Source organism: Carcharhinus amblyrhynchos, chromosome 17 (genome assembly GCF_965287045.1).
Source record: "Carcharhinus amblyrhynchos chromosome 17, sCarAmb.v2.hapA, whole genome shotgun sequence".
NCBI classification, from domain to species: domain Eukaryota; kingdom Metazoa; phylum Chordata; class Chondrichthyes; order Carcharhiniformes; family Carcharhinidae; genus Carcharhinus; species Carcharhinus amblyrhynchos.
In genome coordinates, this window is record NC_137340.1 from 36146160 (window position 1) to 36160114 (window position 13955).

Genomic DNA, 13955 nt, shown 5'->3' on the forward strand with positions numbered 1-13955 from the left:
GAGGGGATTAAGGGTTATGGGGAGAGGGCGGGAAAGTGGAACTGAGCCACGACAGATCAGCCATGATCTTATTGAATGGCGGGGCAGGCTCGAAGGGCCAGATGGCCTACTCCTGCTCCTATTTCTTATGTTCTTATGTTCTAAATTGATCCTAGTGTCAAGGAGATTAGCAGGGTAAATGCACAGGGTTGCAGGAAAAGGGCCTGAATGGGACTGTGGTCGGTATAGACTCAATGTGTCAAATGGCCTCCTTCTGTACTGTAGGGATTCTATGATTCTATGAATGCAAAGCCAAAGATGGCAAACATTGCCTATTTTACCTTGCCTAATCCTTTAATTAATATTATGATGCATTCTTTGTACATGTAAAATACAAAAGAGCCTGAAGACTTCAATTTAAAATTGGCGGAGCAAAACCGTGTTCATTCCACTCTTTCACCATCCTCCATCAAAGAGAATTGAATCACTTTGGATCACATGTTGCCGGAGTCTGGGGCACTACTCCAATATTCAACAGAAAATCTTTGGAGTGAGTGGACTAAGCACAGTAGATTTTTTGCTTCCTGAAACTCAATCCTGCTTCTTACTGAGGTTACTATCCTTCTCAATCCTTTGGTGGGAGATCTTTATATGTACCGGGCAATTAAGAGTCTCCATCGGGTTGATACGAGTGGCAGCTGGCTAAGGGCATTAAGTGGGCATTAAATGTCTTCTTAGGATTGGCAATAGGTGGCAGCATGGGTAGGCATCATGCACTTAATCGGATCCACATCCCACCTGATGAAGAGCACTCTGACGCCACCAAACTGGCCAGGGGAGATCACAAGATACAGCCCACTGGGCAGAATTCTGCCTCTTTCAGACTAAGTGCCACGTGGGTGGGAGTGGGAACATTGAGTGTTTGTCACAGCAGCGGCCAGTGGGGAAATATTCCAAACCTTCCAGCCCCAGCCTCATTTATTATGAACCTGGGTATTTCATGTCGTATTCAGTGGTGGGGCAGTCCTGGGTGGTGCATTGTCCATCATTGTGTCCCAGCGCCACATTAAAAAGGCATCCAACATCACCAGCCTACTAATGAAGCAAGATGGTGGATTTCCAGAAAACGTAGATAGATTTCCAGGAGCACTCTGAAATCAGAAGATTTGCCTCTTGAGAACAAGAACATTCCACAGCTAGAAGATGGACACCTGATCTAGAAAGTCCACCTGCAGTTGCTTCCCCCAGCCATTGCTGCAGTGTTACATCCTGAACTCTGGAGGCAGAGTTGTTAAAATGAATCTTGACATATCTGCCACACCAGGGGCTGGAAAATTCCAGCCTCAGTTTTTTTAACTTGAACAAACAGAAACCGGTTGTGGTCAAATTTACCTATTTGAATCCTGACAATTTGTTTTCACATAATAACGGACAGACAGTGGCACAGCGGTGAGCACTGCTGTCTCACAGTGGTCCAATTTAAACCTTGGATGACAGTTTGTGTGGAATTTGCATCTTCTCCCCATGTCTGTGTGGGATTCCTCCAGTTTCCTCTCACAGTCCAAATACTGTGAGGGTTAGGTGGATCACCCACGGTAAATTTCTTGACTGCTTTTGGATGCTACCTTTCCCCAGTCGCAACTAATTAAAAATAGAATTATTGTTACAATTAAGGTGCAGAGCTTCATTATAATATTTAAACAATTGTTCCACTTCCTACAAGTGGATTGGTCACCTGTCCCTCACCCAGCTTCCATTAACACCCAAAATATAGTCCAGGCTTCTTACATTTTCAACATGGCACCGTCCCAATCCACTCTTGGTGGGAATCAAGGTTCAGCAATTTGTCTCAGAGAGACATGTACCGGTTTGGTATCGTACCAAATGCTTCGATTATCTTCCACTCTTTACTTGTAATAGTTCAGCCCAGATTAGAGAGGTCAATCTACAATGCAGCTTTTCAAATTTAAAGTCTCGATTTGTGGTTCTCCCTCTCCCCCTCTCAATTTAAATGTTAAAATGTCCATGTCACCGGCATTGATCGCCATTGAGACACAACCTGGCCATCTAAATATTTAACAAGAAATACGAAATATTCCTCCTAACGGAACATTGTCAGCCAAAATAAATGTGAACTAAATGGCCATTTTTAAAAAAAAAAATCAACCCTTAACTTTATAACTTGATAATAAAACAGGAAATGACTGAAAAATGTTTGTTTGTCAAGACTTATTATCTTAAGTCACACGTGCAAGTTGAAACGCAGAAGGAGAACTGAAATATTCATTGAAAGATTTAGTGCTGAAATACTCACTGAAATCTATAAAAATACTGTGATATTTTGCATGTTTTTGAGAGAGAACAGATGGTTTATTTTTGTCATTTGATTTTTTTTATGTTCATTGCTTTAAGGGAAGGCAAGATGTGATTAAAATGAGGAAGTGGTCAGTAAAGGCATGAATTATCAGATAGATTGGGTTGCTTATTATCAGTCATCTCTGCAGGAGTTCCTCAGAGAAGTGTCACAGCCCAAACATCTTCAGATATTTTGTCAGTGAGCTTTAGTCAGTAGTAGAGCTCCATTCAAAACTCTGCCAACTCAATAGCTCAGCAGGTCATTACCACTGAGAAGGGCAAGAGTAATAATGTTCAAGCTCTCCTCCGAGTGACGTACCACTCTGGAATTAATTCCAGGAGTACCCATTGCCCAAAAGCTCCGCAGCAGTTCAATGATAAGTTCACAGCTACACTCTCAGAACACCAGGTTAAAGTCCAACAAGTTTATAAGAACAGGGAGCAGGAGTAGGCCCCTCAAACCTGCTCCGCCATTCAATAAGATCATGGCTAATCTTTTTGTGGACTCAGCTCCACTTACCCACCCACTCACCATAACCCTTAATTCCTTTACTGTTCAAAAATTTATCTATCCTTGCCTTAAAAACATTCAATGAAGTAGCCTCAACTGCTTCACTGGGCAGGGAATTCCACAGATTCACAATCCTTTGTGGGAAGAAGTTCCTCCTCAACTCAGTCCTAAATCTGCTCCCCCTTATTTTGAGGCCATGCGCCCTACTTCTAGTTTCATCTGCCAGTGGAAACAACTTCCCTGCTTCTATCTTATCTATTCCCTTCATAATCTTTTGTTTCTGTAAGATCTCCTTTCTTTCTTCTGAATTCCAATGAGTATAGCCCCAGTCTACTCAGTCTCTCCTCATAAGCCAACACTCTCAACTCTGGAATCAATCTAGTGAATCTCCTCTGCACCCCCTCCAGTGCCAGTATATCCTTTCTCAAGTAAGGAGGCAAAACTGTACACAGTACTCCAGATGTGGCCTCACCAGCACCTTTTACAGCTGCAACATAACCTCACTGTTTTTAAACTCCTTCCCTCTAGCAATGAAGGACAAAATTCTATTTGCCTTCTTGATTATCTGCTGCACCTGCAAACCAACTTCTTTTGTGATTCCTGCACAAGGACACCCAGGTCCCTTTGCACAGCAGCATGCTGCAATTTTTCACCATTTAAATAATAGTCCATTTAGCAGGTATTTCTACCAAAATGGATGACCTCACATTTACCAACATTGTACTCCATCTGCCAGAACCTCGCCTACTCACTTAGACTATCTAAATCCCTTTGCAGACTTTCAGCGTCCTCCGCACACTCTGCTCTGCCATTCATCTTAGTGTCATCTGTAAATTTTGACACACTATACTTGACTAGCTCCTAACTCCATTTCATCGACGTAATTGGTAAATAATTGCAGTCCCAACATTGATCCCTGAGGCAGACCACTAGTCACTGATCGCCAACCAGAAAAACACCCATTTATCCCCACTCCTTGCTTTTTGTTAGTTAACCAATACCCTATCCATTCTAATACATTACCCGTAACACTGTGCACCTTTATCTTATGTTGTGGTCTTTAGTATGGCACCTTGTCAAATGTGTTCTGGAACTCCAGATACATCACATCCGCAGGTTCCCCATTGTCCACTGTACATGTAACATCCTCAAAGAATTCCACCAAATTAGTCAAACATGACCTGCCCTTCACGAACCCATGCTGCATCTTACCAATGGGACAAATTATATCCAGATGTTTCGCTATTTTTTCCTTGATGATCGATTCAAGCATTTTTCCTACTATAGAAGTTCAGCTAACCAGCCTATGCTTACCTTTTGTCTACCTCATTTTTTAAACAGTGGCGTCACATTTGCTGTTTTCCAATCTGCCGGAACCACCCCAGAGTCCAGCGAATTTTGGTGAATGATCACCACTGCAATTGCTATTTTCCCCGCCATCTCTTTTAGTACTCTGGGATGCATTCCATCAAGGCCAGTAGACTTGTCTATCTTTAGCCACATTAGATTGCCCTCTTTCGTGATAATGATAGTTTCTAGGTCCTCACCTGCCATAGCCTTCTTGTCTTCAATTTTGCGCATATTTTTGTGTCTTCCACTGTGAAGACTGACATAAAATATCTGTTCAATGCCTCAGCCATTTTCTCATTTCCAGTTATTACATCCCCCTTCTCATCCTCTTAAGGACCAATGTTTACTTTCACCACTCTTTTTTGTTTTATATATTTGTAGAAACTTTTACTATCTGCTTTTATATTCTGAGCTAGTTTATTCTCATAATCCATCTTACTTTTCTTTATAGCTGTCTGCTGACCTTTAAGGATTTCCCAATCCTCTAGTTTCCCACTAATCTTTGCCCCTTTGTATGCATTTTCTTTCAATTTGATACCCTCCTTTATTTCCTTAGATATCCATGGCTTTTTCTACAGTCCTTCCTTATCTATGGTATATACTTTTGCTGAGCACTGTGAAAAATCGCTTTGAAAGTCCTCTATTGTTCCTCAATTGTCCCACCATAAAGTCTTTGCTCCCAGTCTACCTTAGCCAATTCCTCCCTCATCCAACACTGGCATCTCCACATCTTAGCACTCTGAGTATAACGGTTTGACAGGTAATAAATTCAGCTTTTCTAGCATGAGCCACATTTGAAGAACATATATTTTTAAAAGTCAAACCCTGTTATCCTTGCCAGGAATTCCTAAATCTTTAATTAAGGTTACAAACTTTGTGATTCAGTTTTTCCATGAGATGATTAAGCAATGACTTCAGGCATAATCAGACACTGGAGGGTGGTGCAAGGGTTAATTGTGAAACCAGTCATCAAGGGTGAAATAAAGGGATGCAAAGGAGATTATTCCTGTCCTCTCCCACGCAAACCAGCTGTTCTGTTTTAGTTATTTTTAGAAGAGTGGAATGTCATGACAGAAGATTAAATGAGGTTAACATAGAAAATTTACTGGTGCTCAGTAGAAATTCCTACTTACTTCACAATTGAAAAAAACATTGAGGGAGAGGAAGGGTCTATATATTGGTCTGGGTGGGGAGGGGGGTGGTGGTGGTTTGCTTCAGAGGTAATGGTGTGGGTGCAGCAGTAAAAACCATTGTGGGAGATGGGGGGGGGGAAGCGGGCAAGAGCAGTACAGCAGACACAAGACACAGGGGAGAGGAGAGTGGAGCCAGCGGTGTCTAAAGTTTCAAGAAGATCAAGGACCATAAGAAGGCCATGTATACCTGGGTCTGAGAGAATGTCAGGTGTAACAACATGATGGGACTTGGAGAGGATGGAAACGTTGATGCTGGGCTGATGGTCATTTAGGATATAAGGGTCAAGCATGTATTTTCTGAAGGACGGGCCCGTGACAACAGTTTTTATAGAATTCTGATAGTGCAGGAGGCCATTCAGCCTATCGAGCCTGCACCAACATCAATCCCACCCAGGCCCTATCCCTGTTACCCCAAGTATTGACCCTGCTAACCCTCTGACACTAAAGGGCAACTTAGCTTGGCCAATCAACCTAACTCGCACATCTTTGGAGAGTGGAAGGAAGCTGGAGCACCTGGAGGAAATCCACGCAGACACAGGGAGAAACATGCAAAAGTCCACACAGGTAGTCACCTGAGTTTAGAATTGAACCTGGGACACTGGCGCTGAGAGGTAGCAGTGTTAACCACTGTGCTGTCGAAAACGCAGTCAATATCAAAGGGAGGGAGAACTGTTTCTAATGTCAGCGAGCATGGAACGATGTGACTGTCATTTTTAAACCACATCCCCCAGCATCATTACTAAATTAAACAATTCCACTTAGGTGCTTTGTAACTCCTTGAGCTCCCATTCAGGTTAATCAGAGTCCTTTCACATCTTCACTTTATTTCACTCTTCTTGCATTTCAAGGGACTTACAAATGCTTCAGTTTATCAGTGGTCTCCAGTGAATTAGCAGACAATGCTGCAGGGTTTAGCATCTAAACTAACACATTGTCATCAGAAAGAAAAAGAAAATACTCAATAGATTTACTGACTTGTTTTTCAGAAAAGACTCTAAAGGATTAACAGCAGAATACTAAACATGCAATGTAAAGATTACAAATCCTTTTACAGAGTTCAATTGCTCATAGAGGAATTATTAAAATTGCAAGTGGAAAATGGCCATTTGGCCCTTTCAATCCACGTTGGTGTCTATCCCCTACGAGCTGTAGTTATAATCTCACAGTCCTGTTCCCATAATCCCTTTACTTCCTTTTCCATCTCTCACCTAATCCCTTATTTAACGCTGACATGATCTATGCCTCAGGCACTAACTCCTTCCGTGCATGCATTCCACAGCCTTACAGTACTCTAAAGATGGTTCTCCTGCTCTATGTCCTAAACGTCTTGCACCTTATATCCGTGTCCCTTAGTTCTCAACCCTTCAGTTCTTGAAAGCAGCTTCTTCCTAGCCAGTTCTATACCATTACTTACTAATTTTGCACACTTCTATCAAATCACCCTTTATGCGGTGAAAACAATCTCAGGAAATCATGGAGGCCAGTCTGATTTATTGTTAACCCCACCTACTATGCCTCACAGACAAGTAAGAAAATGAATTGGGTTTCATTGGCAGGGCTTCCACAAACATGGTTCACAAACTCTCACAGTGAGACATCAGTAAGTAGAATGGTCTATCTGTATTGCGTGCCTTACAACGTTTTCCCATTATTGTTTACTCTGTTGATAATTATCCGCACTTGTAAATTTCAACTGAATTACCTAAGTCAGCCCATTACTTCTATGAAGTTCCAGATTTATATTTCTGCTTTTTTGAGAACAATAATCACTGTTTCTAGATTATTCCAAAAGGACAGAATGAGATAACAAACTTATTTTTTAAATGGGAAACTGGCAAATGTTAATAACCTGTTAATCCCAGAGGTTCGGATGTCAACCTGTTCTTTTGGGAAGACATGAAGAACACTGACCAGAAATGGTGGAGACTGGGCTTGGACATGTTATCAGAGCCTGGGCTGCTGTGTTTAACCAGAGGACAGACCTCAATTTTGGGTCTCACTTGCCAATGTGACTATCTCCTTCCCAATACCACTGATCACAAAACCAACCACCGCCCCCTCTAACTCCACAGTCCCCACCCAGAAACTTAGCTCAGCACCAGCAAAGTCCCTTTGATCTATGATCTCATGCCTGACTCTCCGCTCACATTTCCACTTACTACCAGCTTTGATCGGAAATCTTACACAGCCTATCCAGATAAAGTTCAAAAGTTAAGCAGCTGAGGTCAGGACCCAAATCACTTTGGCCCCATGCACTGAAATAACCTCCTTAAACCTGTCTGTCATATTTTGACTTCCCTTTCCTGTTTTAAGATCCTCTTAACAATCCACATTGCAGAGAAGAGGCCATTTGGCCCATTGTGACTGTGATGGCTCTTTGAAAGAGCCATCCAAGTAATCTAATTTCCCTGCCCTTCTTCAACAGCCCTGTAAGCATTTCCCCTCCACTAGAACTTTTGATCAATTTTCTTAATATCTCTCTTCGCTCAGTGTCTATTTTCTTTGACATGCATCTGTCAAGGGTCACAGGACATTCCACTGAAGGTGCTATATGAATGCAAATTGTTGATCCTTGCCTAGGTGTTACTCACATTGGTTTGTTTGATGCTAAGAAAAATTATTCCGCTAACTTATTTGCAAAAGGGCTGCCAACTGGTTTTGTGATGGCAGTGAATTTTGACACTTAGTTGATGAACTAAGAAGTAAGCAGTCCAGGAATTTCCGGACCTTTGGTGTGTACAAGCAGCCTGAACATCAAATGACTGACGTCTGTCACAGTAAAAATATAGCGGAAGGTAAAATACTTGCAGTGCTGTTTAAAGTTTATTTATTAGTGTCACAAGTAGGCTTATATTAACACTGCAATGAAGTTATTGTGAAAATCCCTCAGTCTCCACACTCCAGCGCCTGTTCAGATCCACTGAGGTAGAATTTAGCAAGGCCAATACACCTAACCAGCACATCTTTCTGACTGTGGGAGGAAACCAAAGCACCCAGAAGAAACCCACTCAGACACGGGGAGAACATGCAGATTCCGCACAGACAGTGACCCAAGCCAGGAACTGAACCCAGGTCCCTGGCACTGTGAGGCAGCAATGCTAACCATTGCATCATCATGCCATGCTGTCTGTTGGGGCAAAGCAGGGAAATAAATTAATTGAATGGATATTTCAAAGAACCATCATAGTCATTATGGGCCAAATAGTCTCCTCCTCTGCAATGTCATTGCATGATTCTATGATGTGCTTCCATTCAATACCATGGTGAACATTCTCCGTCAAAGAGTTTTTAAAAAACTAGTTTATTGCCTATTTTTCTGAATCTGAACTACTTTTATCTGGCCGTGTGAGAGTTAAAACAGGATCCTTACAGTGTAGAAGACGCCATTTGGCCGATCAAATCTGCATCGATTCTTTGACAGAGTATTTTACCCAGGCTGTCTCCCTGACCCCATCCCTGTAACCCCAACATTTATCATGGCTAATCCACCTAATCTACACACCTTAGGACACAAAGGGGCAACTTAGCCTGTCCCAATCCACGTAACCTGCACATCTTTGGGCAGTGGGAGGAAACCGAAGCACCCAGAGGAAACCCAAGCAGACATGGGGAGAACGTGCAGACTCCACACAGTCAGTCATCTAAGCCGAGAATCAAACCCAAGTCCCTAGAGCAGTCAGGCAGCAATGCTAACCATTGTGCCACCATGCCACTAGTAAGAACATGTGTGTCTATCCAACAACTATCTGGAAATAGGATCATTGCGATTCCAGACTACGCCTCATTCAATCTTCTCCAGTATACCTGTACACTGAACACTATTTAATGTCAGAGGTGTACTGCATGATCCCAGCTATCTTTCATATCTACATCCAGGGATTCCTTCCAAAATCTGAACAACGTAAAGTGTCTGAAAGTGGACTGTCAGTCCAGTTGTTCGTTTATAAAAGTAACTTAAAATGAGCTTTACATTTCACATATTTCAAATGTTACAGCAGAAGATACCTCTAGGTGTTGCAAACCTTCCCGCAAAGCTTTATTTTCCATGCTATTTTTGGGAGTTTATCAATCTGAGTCAACGGACTACACAATTGCACTACTGTACCACAAGGCAAAATAGTAAACACTTCTTGTTCCAGATGTAAATCTGCGTTATGATACAATAGGTATGAACAATGAAGTTGATTGAGCAACGTGCATACAACATGACTGATTCTCGAAAACCCACTGCTGTTAATTAGGAATGGAACTTGGGGAATATTTCAAGACGGGAGGGTCCCTACATTGTGAGCATTAATGAATTGCACAGTTCACAAAATAGAATCATTACAGAGCCCAGAATTAAAAAGCAGAATATTATTGAAGTTTTTTTAATGCTTCTCAAGACAATGTTTGCAGGTGATTAAACGCTGCAGTAATAATAGTCTTTGGAATGAAAATGGCCTGGAATTAAACAAGAAGAAATAGCATTTGTACCTTTTTCATTCACCATGACCATTTCATCAGCAGTAGCTCCAGTACGGGGATTGTAAGACTACCTTCCCGTCCAAGAGTACTCCTCGAATAGGCAGCAGTGCGAAAGTCCCTGCGTTCCACTTAACTATGGCTGTGCAGCAGCCTCTGAACAGTTCTAACAGCCTGGAGCCGAGTGACTGCCTGTCAGAAATTGCTGTGCATTCCCTATGTGGACTCTGCCTTGCCGAAATAAACAGTCACAGCTGCGGTGCAGTGAATACAAATTCCACTGGTCTCTGTCGCCCTGCCCCTTCAATGACACAACAACACATTCTTTAACAGCAGACATCAGAAAAGCACAGGGAGGGGTGGCGTTACGATGGTGGCTGCTATTTTCAATGTTTGACCTCCGCAAAACATACAAAAACCGCAGAAGGTGGAGTCATTTTCACAGCTGTTACCCTTGCATGAGAAAATGTAACATGCGTCATCTTTGTTCAACGATTTAGAAGGGATAATCAGGATTCTGCCCTACTCAAGGTGAGGCAGAACAGTGCTACGCAAGCTCCTTTTTACACAGTAACCTTTCTCGCCTAATTTATCATATATTGTCACAAGCATTATCCCTCCAAAATGTCCTTTCTTGCTCCTACCAGGTATGGCACTATAATAATAAACGCAAAACACTGCGGATCCTGGATTCTGAACCAGAAAAATGCTGGAAAATCTCAGCAGGTCTGTCAGCATCTGTGGAGCGAGAATAGAGCCACCGTTTCGAGTTTGGATGACCCTTCATCAAACCTGCTGAGATTTTCCAGCATTTGTCTGATTTTGATGGCAGTATAATGCTTTGTTACTGGAATTCTAATTCAGCGACCTGAACAACTAATGTAAAGAATGTCTGTTCAAATCCCACCATATCTGACTACAAAACTATCACTAACGTTCTTTAAGGAAGAAAACATACTGTTCTTACCCAGTCTGACCTACTCCAGTCCCATTCCAACATGGTTGACTCTTAATTGTACTCTGAAGTCATGATATAGAAATGCCAGTGTTGGACTGGAGTGGGCACAGTAATAAGTCTCACCACATTAGGTTAAAGTCCAACAGATACATTTGGTAGCATGAGCTTTGGGAGCACTGCTCCTTCATCAGGTGAGTGGAGAGGTAGGTTTCACAAACACAGCATACATAGACAAATCTGTGTATATATACACACATATAATATATTATGTATATCACATGCTGTGTTTGTAAAACCTATCTTTCCACTCACCTGATGAAGGAGCAACGCTCCAAAAGCTCATGATTCCAAATAAACCTGTTGGCTTTAACCTGGTGTTGTGAGACTTCTTACAGTACTCTGAGGTAGCCTCTGTAAACCACTTGTTTCCATCAAACCACCACAATGAATAAGAAAAACAAAACCAGACAGACTGCAAAAAACCGTGATCTTGGAAATGGAGAAAGACACAGACAGGAATGAAGACTTGTGCTACAGGATTATATGAGCTGATCTAGTTCAGATAGAACAGTAGTATTTACCTGACGAGGTGGAAAGTTGCCCTGGTATGTCCTGTCCACAAACAGCAAACCAGCCAATGAACACTCCATCAGTGCGTTCTCAATCATCAGCAAAGTGATGGAAGCTGTGACTGACAGTGCTTTCAAGTGGCACCGACTCACCAATAACCTGCTTTCTGATGCTCAGTTTGGGTTCCACCAAGGCCACACAGCCCAGACCTCATGACAAGGGAGCTAGCAAAGTCAATAGGAATTGGGGAAAACACTCATATCGGGTGCAAAGGAAGGTGATTGCGGACGTTAGAGACTGTTCATTGCAGCTCCAAGGACATCATTGCAAGAGTTCCTCAAGACAGTGACAGAGGCCCGATCATCTTCAACTACTTCATCAATGACCTTCCAAAGAACAAAGAGAAGTTCAGCACAGGAACAAGCTCTTTGGCCCTCCAAGCCGGTGCCAATCATGATGTCCTAACTAAATGAAAATAATCCTTCTGTCTTTATTCGGTCCATCTCCTTCTTTCCTCCCTATTCATTTACCCATCTAGATGCCTCTTAAATGTTGCCAATGAGCCTGCTTTGAGCATCTCCTCTGGCAGCATGTTACAGGCACCCACTCTCCTTGCACATCTCCCTTAAATTTCCCCTTCTCACCTTGAGCCTGTGCCTCCTTGTAATTGACATTTCCATCTTAGGAAAAAGCCTTGGACTATCTATCGCTATCAGGTCTTCCCTCATCCTTTGTCTTTCCAGTGAAAACAATCCTAGCTTATTCAACCTCTCCTCATAGTCAACACCCTAGAGACCAGGCAACATTCCCTCCAAATTAGGGACAGAGTGGGGATAAATGCTGATGACTGCACAGTGTTCAGTTCCATTCACAGCTCTTCAGAGTGAACCAGGCCATGCAAAAAAGAGCTGAGCAACTTGTCCTGGCCTCAGCAGCTGGAAATAACTTGGCACGGTCGTTGTCTCGCACCCTTCACCATCTATGTGCACATTCTGTTACATCGGCAAGGCAGATCTCCCAGTCTTTGGGGTACAATGGTATACAGTTGGATGGGAGTGGCACTCAGCATTGTCACTGAGCCCTATGAAATGACATGGCTTCAGGTCAAAGATGTGCAAGGAAATGTCTTGCTGATTACTGCCAACTTGCAATTGATGAACCCTCGATGTTGAATACCAGTTGAAGGGAGCACTCACAAGTGACACTCTTTCACACTCTTTCTCTTTCATGTGTTCTTTACTGTGTCAAAATCAAGATTTATCACAGCATCTCCCATTCTAAACCATGATCTTCCCAGGATCTAGGAGTAGGAACTAGGAGTAGTGCAGCGCTACTTTGGGCTGCAGTTGAGTACATAAGTTGGGTTTGTTGACTGAGGGAGTTCAGTGAGGAGGGTATAAGGTATTCTTTTCCTTTTCCACCATTCCCCAGAAAGTCAAGCGGAAGCATATATATTTATATATATATATATGAGGGTATAGTTGGGTGGATTAGTAAATTTGCTGATGACACCAAAGTTGGAGGTGTGGTAGATTGTGAGGAAGGGTGTCATAGTCTGCAGGGAGACTTAGATAGGTTGCAGAGCTGGGCCGAGAGGTGGCGGATGGAATTTAATGCGGAGAAGTGTGAGGTAATATATATATATATATATATATATTCACCATGGTAGGCTTCTGCAGAAAATGCAGATGTATGGGATTGTGGGTAATCTAGGAAGTTGGATCAGGAATTGGCTATCAGATAGGAGACAGAGGGTGGTGGTGGATGGTAAATATTCATCATGGAGTGCAGTTACGAGTGGTGTGCCTCAGGGATCTGTTTTGGGGCCACTGTTGTTTGTAATTTTTATTAATGATCTGGATGAGGGTATAGTTGGGTGGATTAGTAAATTTGCTGATGACACCAAAGTTGGAGGTGTGGTAGATTGTGAGGAAGGGTGTCATAGTCTGCAGGGAGACTTAGATAGGTTGCAGAGCTGGGCCGAGAGGTGGCGGATGGAATTTAATGCGGAGAAGTGTGAGGTAATTCACTTTGGTAGGAGCAACAGATGTGTCGAGTATAGGGCTAACGGGAGGACTTTGAATAGTGTGGATGAACAGAGGGATCTAGGTGTGTGTGTACATAGATCCCTGAAAGTTGGGAATCAAGTAGATAAGGTTGTCAAGAAGGCGTACGGTGTCTTGGCGTTTATTGGTAGGGGGATTGAATTTAGGAGTCGCAGTGTAATGTTGCAACTGTACACTACTCTAGTGCGGCCGCACTTGGAGTACTGTGTGCAGTTCTGGTCCCCGCATTACAAGAAGGATGTGGAGGCGTTGGAGAGGGTGCAGAGGAGGTTTACTAGGATGTTGCCTGGTATGGTGGGGAGGTCCTATGAGGAGAGACTGAGGGATCTAGGGTTGTTTTCGTTGGAAAGAAGGCGGCTAAGAGGGGATCTTATTGAAACATATAAGATGATTAGAGGTTTAGATAGGGTGGATAGTGATAGCCTTTTTCCTCGGATGGAGAAAGCTAGCACGAGGGGGCATGGCTTTAAATTAAGGGGGGGTAGCTACAGGACGGATGTCAGGGGTAG

General features: G+C 42.8%; 1 protein-coding gene across 10 annotated transcripts in view; it reads right to left on the minus strand.

Annotated features, from left to right (window-relative positions):
• ablim1b (actin binding LIM protein 1b) overlaps window positions 1-13955 on the minus strand; it is a 385473-nt gene that overhangs the window by 234123 nt on the left and 137395 nt on the right. The window contains exon 1 of one of the 10 annotated variants that reach the window (XM_080205827.1): window positions 9865-10090. The exons of 1 other annotated variant lie outside the window; for it this stretch is intronic. In XM_080205827.1, the coding sequence (XP_080061953.1) occupies window positions 9865-9886 (22 nt within the window). In that variant the 5' untranslated portion in view covers window positions 9887-10090. Of the gene's footprint in view, window positions 1-9864; window positions 10109-13955 lie in introns of those variants that run through there. 8 more of the 10 variants (XM_080205823.1, XM_080205821.1, XM_080205819.1 and 5 more) reach the window with 8 other exon arrangements.